Raw genomic sequence first — 18,412 nt, forward strand, 5'->3', positions numbered from 1 at the left:
CGCTTCACCCACAGCTAAGTAAACACTACTCTAAACTAAATTATGTGTGGGTTGTTTATTCCCCAGACCTTGCATTTCCGTGTGCCCCAATTGAAATTTTAAATGCACACCAGGTAGTGCTAAGCATTATCTATTTCCAGTGGGTATTTTGAAAGCTTTCTAATTTTAGCTCGGTTGGAGATATATTATATATGGGCAAATCCGAAAAATGGTCATCCAGGCCCGAAACATGCATTTTACTAGATTAAGCCAAAGTCGACTTCCATTTTGTGTACGTTCGCGACCGCATGTTTTTTGCCAATATTATGAAAATGATAGCTCAATAAATCCCATCATTTACACTAAGCTAAGAACTAACAAAATGCTATAAAATAGCAAAAAAAAAATTCAAAAAAGATTTTTTTTCTATTTTTCATTTGCACTAATTGCGTACGAACGTACGTTCGCGACCCCTGTAAATGCCCATATGACATGCCATGGAGCTTGTATTTAATATACGTAACCGTACCAAACTTTAAAAACGATGGATACAAAAAGGCCTTAGGCCAAACTAATTCTTAAACAACTTTTTGTTTCGTCATATGAATAGCGAAATCCCATGCATAAAGAATTGAGTAGACATTTGGTTAGATATACGATTATAGAACGTAGTTCACGAGAGGAACTGGTGTTCCATAGGTTCCAAAAACAAGCTGTTTATACCCGTTACTCGTAGAGTATAAGGGTGTACTAGATTCGTCGGAAAGTATGTAAGAGGTAGAAGGAAGCGTTTCCGACCCCATAAAGTATATATATTCTTGATCAGGATCACTAGCCGAGTCGATCTAGCCATGTCCGTCTGTCCGTCTGTCTGTCTGTCCGGATGAACGCTGAGATCTTGGAAACTATGAGAGCTAGGCTGTTGAGATTTGGCGTGCAGATTTCTGAGCTTCTTACGCAGCGCAAGTTTGTTTCAGCAGAGTGCCACGCCCACTTTTACGCCCACAAACTTCAAAAAATCGTACATATGAACGTGGATATCTCTGAAACTATCAAAGATAGAGAATTGGGATCTCAGATTTAGATTCCGTAGCTTTGTGCACAGCGCAAGTTTGTTAAGCGAACATGCCACGCCCACTCTAAAGCCCACAAACCGCCCAAACCTGTGGCGCCCACAATTTTCATGCTAGATACAAAATTTTAACTGAACTGTATTGGTCTCGTCAATACCTATCGATTGACCCAAAAAAAAGTTTGGCACGCCCACCCTAACGCCCATAACGCTTAAATCTGTCTACCGCCGGTAGGTGGCGCATTTCAATCTCGCTTTGCTGCTTGCTTATCTCCATTTCCCTTTGGTCCGTTTAGCTGAGTAACGGGTATCTGATAGTCGAGGCACTCGACTATAGCGTTCTTCCTTGTTTTTTTATAAAATATACCCTGTTTTTGGTTTGAAAATATTTGTGTTCCTTGGTTATAATAATTATAAAAGCAAAGATTGCGTTTAAAAAAAAGACTACTTAGATATCAAGTGAACAGCTTGCATAGTTTGTTAATGAACTTTATTCAGAAACTTTAACATTTCGAAACTTAATGATACTAAAACATTTATCTACTGACTATACCCTTTTAAAAAGCCCTTTTACTAACCCAAAAAATTAGCATGTTAGCAAAAATATACCACATCTTTTTTAGAGCCTTTCTAGAGATTTCAGAGGGTACCCTCTGCTACAAGCTTCAAACTTCTTTTCTCGAATTTCTTGGCTATGGACAAACTCTATTTATAAAGGAGTCACAAAATTCCATGCAAAGGGTAAAAATAAAAATAGCGAAAAATCGAAGGCATAGGGGAAAGGGCGAGTGCCTACTAGGGGAACTACACAATGCACGTTTAATGTCATTTAAAACGGCAATTACTCAGCACGCTCGGTGGCTCGACCAGCGGAACCGAATGGGAGCACGGGTGACCCAGGCCATTTGGAGACCCCATTCCAGGGACCAGGGACTGTGGAACCCAACACTACCCGACTGGCGACCAGAACCAAGCCAGAACTGCACTTGACTCTGTGTGGCTTGGCTTTAATGTCACTGCATGGCCGCAATTATTCAGCTGGCACTTCGACTCTGATTCGCCGCATGCGATTCCTATGCAAATTCGGGCGGTCACGGGTGACCCTTCCGGTGCCATAAATCGTAGGAACTGGCCTAGCTCGGTTCTTATATTCTAATTAAAAGCAGCATGGAATGTCCAGACACGTGCTCCGGCAAAGGTCCTGCGGAGCATGCAGATCACGTGCGAGCCAGAGCCACGGACACGGATCCCCAGGACTCGACACACCGGACACTATGAGTACTTGAGATGTGGCCCTTGGGCTTTATTCGGGGCGGGGGCCATCTCCTTGACCTCCCCGGCTGCATTTGAATTAAGTGTCGATGCATTTGAATTCATCTATTATTCAAACGGAGCATATGCAAATGCACACCGGTGTCTACACTTAGGCAAATGGTTTGTAACGAATCTCTTCCCAATTTGCTACTCAATAAAGAAAAGGACTTCACATTTCAGAATTAGGAATATAATTTTGTAATTTTTTTTAACTTCTCTAGGAAGTGAATTGTTACATAAATGGAATTTTTCGGTAATCAGCTAATAAAATAAAAAAATTGTACAGAGCTCATGTGTTATAATCGTTATATCTGCAATATTTAAAACAGTTTTTAGTTTTAGTTTGCGACAGAACCAGTTGGGAATTTTAAGGACCTACTCATAAAAAAGCTTGTTGAATAAATGCAAAAGATAAACTTTTGTTTGTAATCAAGCTTATAACTACTTTTCTCAAAATTGCCAATAACTTCTGACGTTAAATAAAATTAACAAGCCACTTTTAATCACAGTGTAGCAGATGCAATCAGTTGGCCTTGCCCTTGGACTTGACTTCCTTGGGTCGAATGTAGGTCTTCACATAGAAATTGGAGAACATCACAAACATGAACAGGCTGGCCGAACTTATGACGTAGATAACACCCCGTGATGCCGAGCAGTTGGGCTGGAACAGGGTGTATGTGCAGTGCAGGAACATCATGAGGAACTGCACCAACTGGCCCAAAGTGAGGTACTTCTTCCACCAGAGGCTCTCCTGGACATTCCGGCTCTGCGAGGAAGCGTAATAGTAGCCATACATCACCATGTGCACCAGGATGTTGAACATGCATATAAGGAAGACATGACCTCCGTAACCGTAGAATCGAATCAACAGGTGCGAAGTGATGACCATGAAGACGTGGTGGAATACGTGGAGGAAGGTAATCTGGCGCGGTTTCTTGCGCAGCACAAAGAAGATGGTGTCCAGCAGGTCGAGCAGCTTGTTCAGGTGGTACAGGTAGGCTAGCGTCCTCTCCGTGGACTTGAGCTCGTGGTCCTGCGGCAGGACAGTCATGCAGCTCAGGTTGTACGGTCTGGACAAAAAAATGAGGTGTATGCCCTAGAATTTAGAAAAAAATCCATTACGCATTTGAAAGATTTATTTTTCAAGCTAGTTTATATGCTAGCACCTCCTCTTTCGATACCACTTTGCTTTAAGGGCTAGCCTTTTTACTTACACCCAGAAACATCACCGTGTTAAACAAGACTTGTCCGATGTTGTAGACCTTAAGGACCCCACGTAGCTGAAGAGCCTCATGCTTTGCCATCAGATCCCTGCCCAGCTTCAGTACAAACAGTAGGTATACTGTGATAATAATAACCGAAGTCCGGATATTTCCGACCAGCGGTAGCTGGACAGGATCCGCAGGAGGTTCATCAAACACTTCAAACATTTTCGCGCACGACTTATCGGGTGACTTGCTATTCCCGTTCTGGTCTTTCGATCCTAAACTCACGGACCCACTATGCTATTAACTATTTGCTAATGCGGGTTCATGGCATGGTAATTTACTATTGACCTTAACATTGAATATTCAAGGTACAGTAAAGAGAACCAAACTTAGTAAGAACTTATATTTATCGAGCAAGAACAAATTAAAGTAATATATTTTTATTTGCCTTTGAGAAATTCGGACTGTCAAACTATAAAAATAATGGATGGTTAACTTTTCTTTGTCATTTTCATTTTGTCGAGCTAAAAATTAAATTGGAGTTAATAGTTTTCCACTAGATAAACACTAAAACTACGTTTAGTAACTACTTATTTTTGAAGCAGCAGTATAGCTCTATGATAAAACAAGAAATCGGGAATTAAGACATAAATTGTGCAGTCTAGAGCAACATAAAAAGCAAGGCCTACTTTTGAGTTAGAGTTTTACAAGTGGCAGCTTATCGCTGAGTGTGTGCCAAGCGGTGTCGTATACTGTGCGTGTGGCGGCGGAGAACGGGCATACCCGCGTGAGTCCGGGCATGGAATGGATACTCTGCAGTGCATGCATTAGTTTGAAATCAAAAATTATCTAGGATTTGATCAACTTGGTTTTATTTAATGTGCCCTTCGCTTTACTTTCTTCTGCGGAAGAATGTATGCGCGAACATAGAAGTTGCCAAATAGAATTAAAAATACAACCGATATAAGTGATCCCCAAGTAGCTGACAAGTGGGATGCGGGGCAGTCGGGTTGCCGGAGGACATAAAGGCTGTGCGCCAGAATGATTCCGAACTGTAGCATCTGGACAATGGTGATGTACTTTTTCCACCACAGATCTTGTGAATTCTGGGCTTGAGACGACTGGTAGTAGTAGGTGTACATCATGATGTGCACGACTACGTTAAAGGTGACCAAGAACAAACCGTGGCCACCATAGCCAAAATAGTATATGTACAAAAAGCATATATACACCATGTAAACGTGATGGAAGACGTGCAGAAATGATATCTGTCGATTCTTCTTTCGCAGGATAAAGAAGCCAGTCTCCAGAAGATCCAACAGTTTGTTGAAGAAATACGAGTAGGTGACCCATCTCTCCCAGGTTTTGTACTCATGATCCAACGGCAGGTTGGTGATGCATTTAAAGTTGAAGTTTCCAGGCCCGAGCATAAAGTGGACAGACTATGATTTGGGATATACATTAATATATGTTCGAACCAAGGAGAACTTCAAGGTCACTTACAAAGACAAGGGAGACCGTATTGTATATGATTTGCATGATGTTGTAGGCCTTTATTATCCCAAGTAGATCGTAGGGCTTTCGGTTCTGCATAAACATCGGCCCTACGATTTTTATTAGCACCATATAGGTGGTCAGTATTATCAGAACGGGCCAGTGGCTGCTGGTGAATGGAAGTCGCACAGGATCCGGCGGGGAACGGTTCAGAAAGTCCGCTATGTGGGCAAACATTTCGAAAATCTGTGTGGTATCGGCGTCGGTGTAACTGCAACTGATCGATAAATAAAGGGTGGACTCCGATCGACGACGGAAATGTTAATTATAGCGTGCTTGTGTTCAATTATTATCCAAATACCTACGTAAGCGTTTCCTATTACGTCCACATTTTATAAGAGTGTAACGGTCACTATAAAAAAGAAGCAAGGAGGAACACAATAGTGAAGTACCTCGACTATCAGATACTTTTCTTCTGTTAACCAAATTTAACAGAAATATGCTACCAGACGGTGCCAAGTACTTCTAGTAGCACCTAATAAGGTTGTTCGATAAGTATACAAAAATAAATGAATTTGAGATTGTGCATCCTGGTTAAAAACAGGTGTACTATATAGTAATGGGTATGAAAAGAAAAGGCTTTTAACAATGGACTTTGCATATAATTTATTGGTAATAGTGACGCAAGTAAATGGTTTTACGCTATCAATCGTAAGAAGCATGAAGGTGTTATATATATATAAAATACTCTTTACATTGCCGCCAAGGTAAAATAGATTTAAAATTATTTTTGACATGAGAGCAATACCTTATGTTTGCCAAGTTTCTTTCAAAAAGAAAATGTTTTCTAATAAGTATACCCTCTTAGTTTGCTAGGTCGATCGAGAATACATTCTAACTTCTTTATTAAAGTCTTAAGTTATGATTATAATCTCTACAGAGATCTAAATGCTCGCTGTTTGGTTTTTATTTAAATTGCCTTTTCCAGGGGCTTCTTGGGCTTGATATAGGCGTGATAGTAGAAGTTGCTAAATAAAATAATAAACACCACGGCGATGGTTCCCGCACAATAGGCCGAAAACCGGGCTGCGGGACAGTCTGGCTGTTTCAGAGTATATATGCTGTGCCCCAGAACGATTCCGAACTGGATTAGCTGAACGATGGTGATGTACTTCTTCCACCAGAGATCGTCCCGTGAATTCGATCTGCGGGAGGACTGGTAGTAGTAGGAGTACATCATGATGTGCACGATAACGTTGAAGAAGCACATGAAGAAGCCATGGCCACCGTATCCATAGTAGTACAGATACATGAAGCAGAAGTACAGCATGTACATGTGGTGGAAGACGTGCAGGAAGGATATCTGCCGATCCTTCTTTCGGAGGACAAAGAAGACAGTCTCCAGCAGATCCAGCAGCTTATTGAAGAAGTACGAGTAGGTGAGCCAGCGTTCCCAGGTCTTATAGTCGTGATCTGGTGGCAGGTTACTGATACATCTAAAGTTATAGTCTCCGGGCCCGAGCATAAAGTGGATGGCCTGTAAGTTGGGATTCATGTTATATGTAGTTTATAGTATAGCTCATAGTCCAGGAAATCACTTACGAAAACAAACATAACCACATTGTACAGGATCTGCATGATGTTGTAGACCTTTATCGGTCCCCTCAGATCGAAGGGCTTCCGACTCTCCATGATCTTGGGACCCACCACCTTTACAAAGAGCAGATAGGTGCCCAATATCATGAGGATAGTTTTGTGGCTGCTCAGGAGTGGCAGACGCACAGGATCGGCTGGGGATCGATTCAAATATTCCACTATATCGTTTAACATTGCGATTATGTGTGCTTTCTGTGTGTCCGTAGATACACAACTGATCACAATCGTAGACAATTAATTGAGGTCTTCGATTTAAATGGTAATTTAGGCGTAAGTGTGCTTCGCCTACGTGTGTTAGTACACTGATAAAAAATAAAATAGTGCAAATAGTTTTATTCACATTAAATTCACAGTATAAGATAACATTTTAGTGTTATTTCCATTAAGCATAGTATGGAAAAAATAAATTGTATCTTATAAATTACATGGAGTCAAACTTTAATTTAAAAATTTAATATTTTCATTGATAGAAATAAAATGAATATTGATAAATTTATATTTACTACGTTTTGTTTTTGACAGTGCAAGTCAATATTCGAAACACGCGACAGAAGCGTGGTATAAGTAGTTATTCAAGGCTGGATAAACCCACATATAAATAAAATTCCTTACAATACATTTACCTTGTAAAACATAATATCTACTCGTTAAACCTATGTTTATTTGTACATTAGGAAATCCATTACCATGAAAAATTATACTCTTTCCTTTGAATCAATACTAATAATACGAAACTTCCCAGGGTCCTTCGCAACTTTAAACATGATTATGGAAATTCCATTAAAAGTTTAATGGGCTCCCTGGAAATGTTCGAAAATCACGCACAGGCAAAGCGGATTGAATAACAAGGGGGCGGCGGTTTCGAATCGCATTCAGTTACGCAGTGGGTGTGGCAAAATTGCAACTGCAGCGCTTCCAGTCGAAGCGGATGCGGAAATGGGACGTAAACAAATACCACCGCAGCACGCACATCCGGTGCAACAAAAGTGGCAACAGCCAAACAAATTTAGAACTAAATATCGCCGTGCTCTCTCAACAATATTAGATTCCTGTAAAGTGGTAGGAATGTATTTTTTAATTTAAAGAGTAAACTAAATTCTTTTTTAATTATATATTAGGAAAAAAGGTTTTTAAAGAGTCTTCCACATTCGTTGGCTTTGTATTTTGTGTTTTGGTGTATGGAAATTAGCTTAACGGTGTCACTAGTTTAATCAAAGTCTGCTCGTTCGTTTTATGACATGAAAATGAGACCAAGAACAAATTACTCGTCGTCGGCTGTCTCACTGATGGCCACATATTTTCGGTTCTTAATTACCACAGTTTGCATGAGTGGAGGCGTGATTTTGGGTATTTTTTTAACTTTAGGTACTTCCTTTAAGAGCTCTTCTTCCTTCTCCTGACTTTTGCCATTCTTTTTGCTCTGGATACTGGCACTTTTATCAGATCCGGGGCAACCCAAATTTTTCTCAGCGGTCTTTTGATTTTCTTTCGGGCTGACTTTAGCATTTCCACTTTTCTTCAAATTATCTGTTTCGATTGGACTCGCTTTTTGGTGCATCCCGCTTTTAAAGCATTTCTGCGGGATTCAATAGTTTTAAATATATAAGAGAGAAAAAATTGTGATGGCATTTCCTACCGGACACACGTATATCTGCTTCAAGGTGAGGGGATCCTTGACCATCTTTCGGGTCCTGACTTGGCATATGGAACAGGCGGAGAACGGCGGCATTTTAAAAGAAAATTATTTGCTTCAAAAGTCTGCTTTCTGCACCGTACACCAAATAATAAACCGAAATGATTTGAAGCTTAAATCCCATGTTGCTTTGTTTTTAGACTTTTTCGATAAGCCAATTTGCAGTTGTCTGGTATTAAAACTTAAATGAAGCAAAGCCGAAATTTATCCCAGGAATGTTCTCGACTTCCATTAGCATTCGTTGCCAAATTGCTCAACTTTTTAAGTGCTTTGATTTGCATTGTGAGTGGATGTGGATGTGGATGGGGATGTGGGAGTGGGTGTGGAGGCCCATTAAGCTCTTTGGCTTGGCAACTGCACCCAGGTCCAATCTCCAATCTCCAATCTTCAACTGCATCTGCATCTGAATTCGAATCCGAAACTGAAACTGAAACCGAAACTGGAGCTGTGTAAACGACCTTTGATGTGGGCCTGGCTGGCTGGTTGGTTGGCCGTTGGTTTAGTCTCGACTCGTATTCGCATTAACGCCATTAGGCCAATTTGGCACTTTGCCCTGGCCCCGAAAAAGGCGCACGGAGAACTTTCACAAACAAAGGTAACAAACGGCGACGGGCTGCTGCAATAGCTCTTCGCGAGCCACCTAAGAACCAACCAAATCCAACCCAACTACCCCGTTCCGTTCCACTCCGCCACTCACATGCCAATGCCCGTGTAAATAAAAGTCAAGTGAGAAAAACAAATAAATTAGAAGCGCATCCTCTGCTCGTTGGCAGCGGGCATTTCTCTTCGTTATTGCGCGACTGCCTTTAATTACGACACCAGGCGGCTAAAAAGGAGAAAAAACTGGGTTCCAAGTACCAAGTCCTCCTGGGGTTTCCCCCATTTACCACTCCACACTCCCCGTTGCAGAGCAGCACGCTCAATTTATGTTTATTTGAAAGCTGTTGCACTTGACTAATGTCCTGGCCTCTCATCCTCTCAGTTAGCAGAAAGCTGCGACATCTTAGGCTCTTGGACTTCAGCCATCTGGTATTGGGACTACCAAGTCTACATCATTTTGCACAGGCGGTAGAAAATTTTCAATAACCATTGTGACAGTTGGTTTGTGTTGGATTTAAATATTCATTTTTATAAAATTTAATTTCATATTTTTGTGGGGAGCATTTGAAAGTATGCTAACACTCCTAATAATTAAGATCTTTTTCTTTCAAACTAAAAACAATTAATTCATAGTTTTTTATTTGACTTACCATATCTATGAATTGTTTACACATTTTTAAATTATTTAATTAAAAATTATAGAGGATACTATTAAATAAATAAAACCTATAGGAATGACTTTCTAAAAATATATTAATTAATAGCTCCTAAAAATGTGTTTACCTTTCGTTCCGCATCTTTGGGTTTTTTCCTTCTATACAACTCAATCCACAATGAAATCGATCTATCGATCCATAATCCAAGCGGATCCTTTGTCGGCGGCGTACCAAAATAAATTTGATTGTAATTGACGGCGCATTTGATTTATTAGTTTTCTCATTAAACAAATTGTTGAACAATGCCGGGCAAAGAACAATACGCCGTAGTCAGTGACACATGCACACATGCCGGATTCGTTCTTACGTTTATTTATGTAGATTGATGGTCATTCGTGTAAACACGTCCATTGACGTAAATTTGAATAAACATTTTCATTAGCAAAATGTCCATGAGCCCCCGGAGACATCCGGAGCTTGATGTCTGATGGCCGACGGCCGATGGCCAATGACCAGCCATCCTGGCCTGGTAATGATGACCTGGCCATCACATTTTCTCAATTGGTTTCGACTAGGGCGTTGGAAATGTTTGTGCCTGAATTTGGGTAATTTATTACACCGGCTAAAAGTGCCAATTACCAAGCATCAGATTCAATCCCTTCGAAAATTCCCTGGCCAGCAATTGGCCTTTGGTCGAATTGGTAATTGCCTATTATCACTAGCTCATAAACGCCTGTCAAGCCCGACATCCAATTTGAAATTTAACACGTTTTGATTGTCCCTTAAATCAGGCTTATTTCGAGACTAAACTCCAGGGAGAAGAAAAATCAAAGAGGTTTTTAAAAATACAATTTCATTGCTATTTCAGAAAATAACCCTGATAAAGGCATGTATTGAAAATGTATTATCAAAATGTGTGCAATTTATATTATATTATATTTTTTATTATAATCTTATACTATTTTATTTTTATTTTAATATTATATATTTATATTATATTATTATATTATATATATATATTATATTATTATTATTATTATTATTATATTATTATATTATTATATTATTATATTATTATATTATTATATTATTATATTATTATATTATTATATTATTATATTATTATATTATTATATTATTATATTATTATATTATTATATTATTATATTATTATATTATTATATTATTATATTATTATATTATTATATTATTATATTATTATATTATTATATTATTATATTATTATATTTTTATATTATTATATTATTATATTATTATATTTTGACATATTTTAATGAATCAATAGCATTTAAGCATCCTTAAATTTCTTTTTTGGTGGACATCCATTGTTGTTTTGGTCATGGTCGTCATGAGACTGCAGGGGTATATCGCTCAACAGGTCAATTTGGTTTTGGAACATCACTACATCCATATCTTCGATTTCCGGGACATTCCAGTAATCCTCGTTGACGACATATTTTGGACATGGGTCGTAAAACGGAGTGGTGAGAACGGTGAGCTGGAACTGCTGGCGAACCTTTTGGAACAGCTCCACTTTCTGCGTGCGCTGCATCCGCGTCTCCTCTATAACCCGCCGGAAAACAGGATCCATTTGACTTAGGTCCTCGGGCTCCCGGACCATGCCTACGAGAAGTGCCCGCGATTGATCCACGGTGATTCTCATCGGGTCCTGCTGTTTTCTTCCGGCCCAAATGGTCAGGCAACGGGCACACAATCCGGTCACAAAGTGGTACACCGGCTTGGGACACATCTCGCACTTGGCCACCTCCAGAAGGGGATTACGCCGGAATAGGTCCATCGCTCTAGTTACTCGCAAGGATTGTGGGAAATGAAAAACTTCGTGCGAGCTCGCCTGTCATTGGTTAGTATTGGAAAGGAGCACATAGCTACCTAACCTCAAAAATATTTCATTGGTGGATAACCTCTTTAAGTGTTTGAAACTTTTTTGATTAATGCCAACTCCTTTAATTTTCGAACTTTAATAGGTTTTCTCCCATCCCTAAAATTATCGGCTTAATAATAATAATTATATTTTTCCTATCACAGTATATTTAGTCATGACATAATATGAACTATCTTTCTTGATATGGTATAAATGTATTTATGGTAACTTTGTCCCCATCCTTAAAGGTTATCGCCTTATAAAAAATAAATGCCCCTTCATATAATATCTATACATATATGATACAACCTGAACTATCTTCCTTGAAACTGAAAAAAAATATTGATTAACACTACTAATAATTTAAGACTTTAAATATTAGATAAGAAATTGCCTATAGCTGTAAGAATTTTCTTAGGCAAGAAGGTATTATTAAAAGTCCCTTCTCATTTTCCACCCACCGTGTCATGTGAGTAAATCCGCAGCTCCTTTTCTACGTTCTCCTTAACTCCTTTGGCGGTCGGCGCTGCTCTCTTTTTAGCCCAGAACGGAATTCGTTTAATTTCTTAAATTGAAATTATGGTAATTTCCTGCAGTCATGCGAACCTTTTCATACCCGTTCGTGTCTGGCCGGAACCGATGACGAGCGGGCGCGGAGGAGGTTTCCTGATGGTTGATGGCTGTTAGCTAACCGAAAGTCAAGTTCATAAATTTGAGGCCCGACGGCCGAGGAGGGGCACCTGTCCAGGTTTTGGTGGCCGCATTCACCGCTGCAGCAGCAGCACGCCTCATGGCTCAATCCCCTCACGCCTTTCACCTTTCACCTCACGCCTCCAAACCGAAGGTTAGCCCGGCTAATCGATAGCTCTCCATGGCGATGACCGGGGTGTTGATTTATGGCATTCCCGACGCACCGAAACTCGCTCCGGGATCCGACGAAAGTGACACATTAATGTGTTTAATTGAAGTGCCAACTACCTGCCCCACTGCTCCTCCACTCGGCAGAGGAACATCCAGAGCAGAGCAGTCGGAACAGGAAAGTCGGAAACAAAAAGCGCCCCCGGAGCTCTGGCAGCTTGTTAAGCTCGTTGTTCTCTCAATTGCTCCGCCAAGTGGAGCCCTTCATTCGTCCACCGCCCCTTTCCAAAGCTGCACATTTTTGAGCTCATCAATCTCTGGGATATGTGTGGAGATGGCAAAGGTACTTTGGGTCTATTACTGAATACGAACATTAGTCAATTTTCATTTAACTGCCGGTTAATTTAATTATAAAAAAATTAAGCTCAAATTTAATTTAACTAGAAACGCTATTTTGATTTCATAACTTATATCTTAACAATGCAAGTTTCCTTTTTCTCGCAAAATAAAATATTATCGTGTGAAAAATATGATTATACCTCAAAATAAATTAACCAAAGGTTAAAACTACTTAGGTACACATTCTTATTTGGGTACCTACTTATAAGCATATTTCTAAGCCACCAGCTTTGATTTTATCCTTCTTTTCTCAGCAAGGTTTCTTGTTCTATAAAGTAAAACATTATTTAAGCACATGTAAATGTAGTGATAAATATTAATATGTTTTTGAAATAGCTAAGCCAAAGTTTATTATAGATAGGTACATTTCGATTAGAATGTACCTATATGCAAATACTTAGGTACTCTTCATCACTGGCTACCAGTTACCTGTTGAGGGATGCGTAGCCCAAGGACCTGAGTTCTTGTTACGATTTGTGCTGCAAACTTTGCGCCAGGATTTTGTGGGCGAGCATCCGGTATGAGGGACTCGCTTCCTGCCCGACTAATCGATGAAGGATCAACTGGGGCTTACGGTTATGACATCGTTCCCCTTTCCCCCAAACATTTTCGCACCAACCACACTTCTATCCACTTCCCGGGGAATGTGTATTTGTATTCCTGCACCGAAGGCGACCGCAGAGTGGGGCTAACTCAGTTTTTGGGTTTTGCCAGCCAAACAACTTGGATCGAAGGCTGCGGCTCCTGCTCCTCCTTAACCTCCGCCCCCACGACAAAAACCACGGCAATTTCTTTTCCCCATACGCGAACACAACAAACGCACCAACTAGAGGAAAATCAGCAGGGTTCCGGGGGCTGTGGCATGTAGATTGTGTTTGCCAATGCTGCAGCTCAAGTGTAAACATCATCTGGTGGCAAGGATGTGTGGACGGACGAGTTCCCCCACAAAGCAGGGGAATTCAGCACGAGGAAAAAATTGGTTGTATTTTGTACTTTTTTTTATACACTCAATAAAAACGATAGTTCTAAAACTAGAATTTTAAATCACCACATTTTTTATGATTTATTTTTAACTGTTCAAAGTATTTTCTGCTAACTTTAAAATTTTTATTTATATTATGTAGTTCCAAAGTCCAATTTTTCAATGTCATGGTAACTTTTGTCAAAAAAGTATTATTGCTGTTCCGGATAAAATAGGTTTCCCAATATCCTGTTATGTTTAACTAGATATACAAGAAAGAAATTGACAAAAAAATTGGCTACCCCTTAAATTAACTCTCAATCGTGTGATAACACACTGTGTAAAGATTTGTCAATTAAGCTAACATCACATTGAGAAAAGGAATTTTTCTTTCTAAACAACTTAGCCCAATGTTAACGTTATCTCATCGATAACAAACTGTAGCCCTAACATGACATTAACATATCGGCCATAAAGAATCTAAAAAAGATCATACGATTTTCGCTCAGTATACGTCGTCTTCCATTCCCAATTTCCCTGGAGCCGCAACGGTGCATGTGTGTGCCCCTATGCGTTGGCTTCTGGTGCCTCCATCAACGATGGATGCCTTTGATTTCATTTCACTTCATTTCATTTTGTTGTTGGTGGAGGCGAACTCGCGACTGCGTCGATACACAACCCAGCCCCACCCAAAACTCACCTCATCCCCGTATAATCGTAATATCGGTGGAACCAGGCCAGAACCAACCTACCCGAACTCATTCTGCATTTGAGTGTACAGAGCCAACGGCCTGGAATGACGGACGATGGCTTGAGATAATTTCTGCTGCCTGGTGGTTTTGGCTGAAAATGCTGTGGATTTGTGTAATATACTTCGTGGAATAACTGAGCTGGGAAACAGCAAAGGTTACAGTAGTCATTTTCCACTGATTCACTGACTCACCCGCTAGCCAGTCCAACCTTTACAAAGAAAACGCCAGGGAATGCACTTGGTTTGTTATGTTCTTTTTAATTTCTTTCAATAATATGTATGTCTCATTTATTATTCAATATGCGTTCTAGTTCTATTATTTTCCATTATTTCTCTCGTCATTATATGTGTGTGTATAAATTAATGTCCGTTGTTCAATGCGTGTGGGGTCCGCTTTAAATGCCAGACATGCTTTCAAGTCGATCGAATTTGTAAAACGAATTTCCTTGCACTGACAAAGCCAATTTGCGGTGTATAAAAAATCATTGTGCAATTCTCAAATTCAAATATTTCCTTTTCCTTTATAACAACAATGATAATAATAACAATAATAGTAAGAAATACGCGAATGTTTATTGCATTATTTACGGTAACAACAAAACCAATTAACGAGTGTAAAAATGGAATAATTTTCACGGCTTCTCCTCAGTTGGTTTTAATTTTCCTATTTGGTTTCCTTAACGTAGTACCTTTGCCCTCTTGCTGTGTCTTAAAAAATGTATTAAAATTAGCTTAACTATCAAAATTATATGCACTTTGTTGTAGCTTCATTTGCATCTTTGAGTTCGTTTTCAAAAGTTACTATTTATTACCAATTTTCTAGTCAGCTTATATACATTTGTTGTTATACTTGTGTTCTCCGTTGTTAATTGTTAATTGTTTTCCTGTGGCTTGCCTTGTCTTAACTATGAACAGTTTGATATTACAAATATAATGCAATTATCCTTGATGCCATCGGTAGCTACCTTTTCTTCATTATTCTTAAGTTTAGTGAGTGGCATTTACATGTATCTACATGAATATCAAAAAACTATGCAGGTTCCTCTAAATCCAACAATGTTCTGCAGCTTATACAAATAAATGTTAACATTCAATATCTCCTAATCTCCCTCGTCCAAAGCCTCTGTATCTCAATGTGGAACAGAATAAGCGGTTTTAGTTACAAATTGGGCGCAGCATGTCCATATGTCCTGTGGGTAGTGCCATTGATGGAATGATGGAAAAACTCCTTTTAGAAATTAAATATTGTCAAGCACGAATGGATGTGAGTGAGAGTGTGTGATCAGCCTCGAACCAAAGATCGTAGATAATACATATAAAACATGATGGGCAAGTGGGTGGGATTATCGATCGGGGAGCTATCGTGATCTGACTACACTACTCGGTTGGGGAATTATAGGAAACTTCTGGGCGAAATGTGCTCTGGCGTGCTGGTTGATTGGTTGATGGATGTATGATGATTGAATCATGATCGAGAAGTTAATTGCTTTTCGTAATTTTTTGTTGTCAACAACAATACTCAATAATATCATATTTTTCTATATATCATTCAAATGATCACAGTCAAAAAACGTTCATTATTGAATTATCCTTTAAACATTTTAACCTTTACAATTTACTAACACCACAAAAAGTTTCGAATATTTTCGGGTTTTCCTCAAACAACTTTAACTGTAACTCAAATACGAGAAGTTTCTTGATGGAACTATGAACTATGACCAAATTCTCTTTCAACTTGGGGCACTTTGTGAAGGGCATGCGAGTGCCGTCTAAGACGAACTTCGCCCCGATTTCTACAGCAAAACCAAAAGCGATTGATGGTCGTGGGTGTTTCAAAATGTGGGCGGACTCTATATAAAATGAGGCGTGGCGTGTCTACTTCTGTGTGGAGCGATTAACCAAAGCGTAAAATGTTTTCTGGCGCTGGCCGAATTTCCATTTGAATTTCCAATTGCATTTTCGTAACTTCATTTTGCTTTTATTTTTTGTGTTTTTTTTGTTGGTTGCATTTGTAGTTTGGGTTGCTGTTGCTTTCCACGTGATTAGCTGAACATTTTATTGTATTTAATTACTAATGCATTACAAACTTATTCATTACCTAATGCAAAATTGTACACTTAACGTTAATATTCGGTTTTTTCCACTTGGTTTCTCTTTCAGCAGTACAAAAATTATTCATTGCATTTTCTGTTTAGGTGTTTCTGTTTTTGTTTTTCCCACTTTGCCTCTGTTGTTTTACATCCGTAATGATTCAGTTTTAACTAAATTTACACATTGCCAAATTTGCATATTTTAATTCGTACACACATACACGTTTTGTATACGCGGCTAGAGATACACATACATACAGATGCCACTGCCACAGCTTAGAACTAGACTTCGATTTATCTCATTAACCGATTAACACTTCTGTTGGTTTCTCCTCCGCCGTCGGCTGGTTTAAAAATCATTACGCTAAAAAGTAACTAAATTTAATCAATCTTAGGAATTATTCAGTTGGATCAATTATTAATTTATGTGTGTGTTTTCCATTCTGTCCCATAAATCTGATTCGTTTCCGTTCCGCTAGTTGCACTAAAACCTCTGATAGTGTCGGTTCTTTGGCCACCTCCCATATATGTACCATATACCATATACCATCTCACGTCTTTCGTCATCCATCTCCGTTCGAAGTTCGTTTGGGTTGACACTATGTTGGAAGAACAAATAGATTATCCTTAGCTAGTTCTGCAGAATTTGGTATCAGGTTCTGCTAGAAGTCGCTGCTAGTCGAGGGATTCCCTAAATTGCTCTCCACAGTGTCGTCTTTGTGTCAGAGAGGCGGCTTGTAGACTTCAATAGCAGGCGTGAGCATATCCACTCGCGTTGATATCGAAGTATCACTGTAATGAGAGAAAAAAATGGGCTAAATATAATTTATAGGAACTTTACTGAGTAATATCAAGCTATGGTAAGGTATATGGTTATATTATAGAATCTGCGACTATAACTATATTTATATATATATAAATATCTACAACAAAGGAGTAACATTTTAATGAGACATCAAAACTTCCCCTTACTTACTAAGTACTTCTTCAATACACCTTTTGTGTTTCAACTTTATTGATCGAAAACCCGTTAAAAGACTTTAAGATCCCAGTGACTTATGGTATAGTCACGAAAAACCTTCTTTGCACTTTAGTTTGCAAACATGAAAAGTTTAAAGACACATCGACAGAGGGGAAAGGGGTTAGTTAGGGGAGTTGGAAAGGGGAAAAGCCGAAAACTTTATCGCAACGAGTGCAGGCAGACAGCTGCTGCTCCTTGCAACACGTTGAGCCACACAAACAAGGAAACTAATTCCAGTTTCACCATCAGTCAACAGTGTTTCACTAATTGCATTGCATTGTGCTGGTATTATTTACCCAGCTAGGTAATTTATAAATTTTTTAGAATGTGTTGTCATGGGTTTAATTTTAATCCTCTTAAGCTATCTTGAAAAACCAACCAGTTTCTGACATTTTAAAGGCTGTTTGTGTGGTGAAGTTGGGTTAGTATTGTTGAATTTAATTTTAAAACAATAAATATGCTCATTTGTCCATTTTTTAAATGTGTGTATTAACATGAATCAACATGTTAGATATAAATAAATAAAAGTTTATTTTCTTTAATAAGATAATAGTAATCTTAAAATATTAACCTTTTTATTTGTTCTCTTCTTGGTTCTTACTTAGAAAATTATTGATTTGGTTATAAGTTAGTAATTCTCTACCTAAGGGTTCTTAAATACTGCCTGTAAATTGCAGATGTATTTAGATAACATGTTAAATATATTTAAATAAACTGTATTTGATAAATTTCATTTCAGATACATTTATGCCAACCT

The 18,412-nt window shown here is 38.8% G+C and overlaps 6 protein-coding genes across 6 annotated transcripts in view; all 6 read right to left on the reverse strand.

Annotated features, from left to right (window-relative positions):
* Positions 1–2,646: 2,646 nt before the first annotated feature.
* LOC119560909 (elongation of very long chain fatty acids protein F) lies at positions 2,647–3,847 on the reverse strand. Its single transcript, XM_037874609.1, has 2 exons — positions 3,580–3,847; positions 2,647–3,461 (listed from the first exon to the last, which is right to left on the reverse strand). Exons 1-2 carry the CDS (start codon positions 3,793–3,795, stop codon positions 2,889–2,891), a joined length of 789 nt encoding a protein of 262 aa, XP_037730537.1. The 5' UTR covers positions 3,796–3,847; the 3' UTR covers positions 2,647–2,888.
* A 574-nt stretch (positions 3,848–4,421) lies between these two features.
* LOC119560154 (elongation of very long chain fatty acids protein F) lies at positions 4,422–5,351 on the reverse strand. Its single transcript, XM_037873509.1, has 2 exons — positions 5,077–5,351; positions 4,422–5,015 (listed from the first exon to the last, which is right to left on the reverse strand). Exons 1-2 carry the CDS (start codon positions 5,302–5,304, stop codon positions 4,449–4,451), a joined length of 795 nt encoding a protein of 264 aa, XP_037729437.1. The 5' UTR covers positions 5,305–5,351; the 3' UTR covers positions 4,422–4,448.
* A 567-nt stretch (positions 5,352–5,918) lies between these two features.
* Positions 5,919–6,924, reverse strand: LOC119560185 (elongation of very long chain fatty acids protein F-like). The gene is made up of 2 exons (XM_037873547.1): positions 6,670–6,924; positions 5,919–6,604 (listed from the first exon to the last, which is right to left on the reverse strand). The coding sequence occupies exons 1-2, from the start codon at positions 6,895–6,897 to the stop codon at positions 6,038–6,040; spliced, it is 795 nt and encodes a 264-aa protein (XP_037729475.1). The 5' UTR covers positions 6,898–6,924; the 3' UTR covers positions 5,919–6,037.
* Positions 6,925–7,819: 895 nt separating this feature from the next.
* Positions 7,820–8,549, reverse strand: LOC119560652. Its single transcript, XM_037874217.1, has 2 exons — positions 8,360–8,549; positions 7,820–8,299 (listed from the first exon to the last, which is right to left on the reverse strand). The coding sequence occupies exons 1-2, from the start codon at positions 8,450–8,452 to the stop codon at positions 7,985–7,987; spliced, it is 408 nt and encodes a 135-aa protein (XP_037730145.1). The 5' UTR covers positions 8,453–8,549; the 3' UTR covers positions 7,820–7,984.
* A 2,432-nt stretch (positions 8,550–10,981) lies between these two features.
* On the reverse strand, positions 10,982–11,541 carry LOC119560270. Its single transcript, XM_037873636.1, has one exon. The coding sequence runs from the start codon at positions 11,489–11,491 to the stop codon at positions 10,982–10,984; it is 510 nt and encodes a 169-aa protein (XP_037729564.1). The 5' UTR covers positions 11,492–11,541.
* Positions 11,542–14,782: 3,241 nt separating this feature from the next.
* LOC119560642 (protein tipE) overlaps positions 14,783–18,412 on the reverse strand; it is a 36,682-nt gene continuing 33,052 nt past the window's right edge. Inside the window, exon 3 of the mRNA XM_037874196.1 lies at positions 14,783–17,426. Coding sequence (XP_037730124.1) covers positions 17,357–17,426 — 70 coding nt within the window. The 3' untranslated portion in view covers positions 14,783–17,356. The remainder of the gene's footprint in view (positions 17,427–18,412) is intronic.

This window comes from Drosophila subpulchrella, unplaced genomic scaffold (genome assembly GCF_014743375.2).
Source record: "Drosophila subpulchrella strain 33 F10 #4 breed RU33 unplaced genomic scaffold, RU_Dsub_v1.1 Primary Assembly Seq354, whole genome shotgun sequence".
Taxonomy (NCBI): Eukaryota; Metazoa; Arthropoda; class Insecta; order Diptera; family Drosophilidae; genus Drosophila; species Drosophila subpulchrella.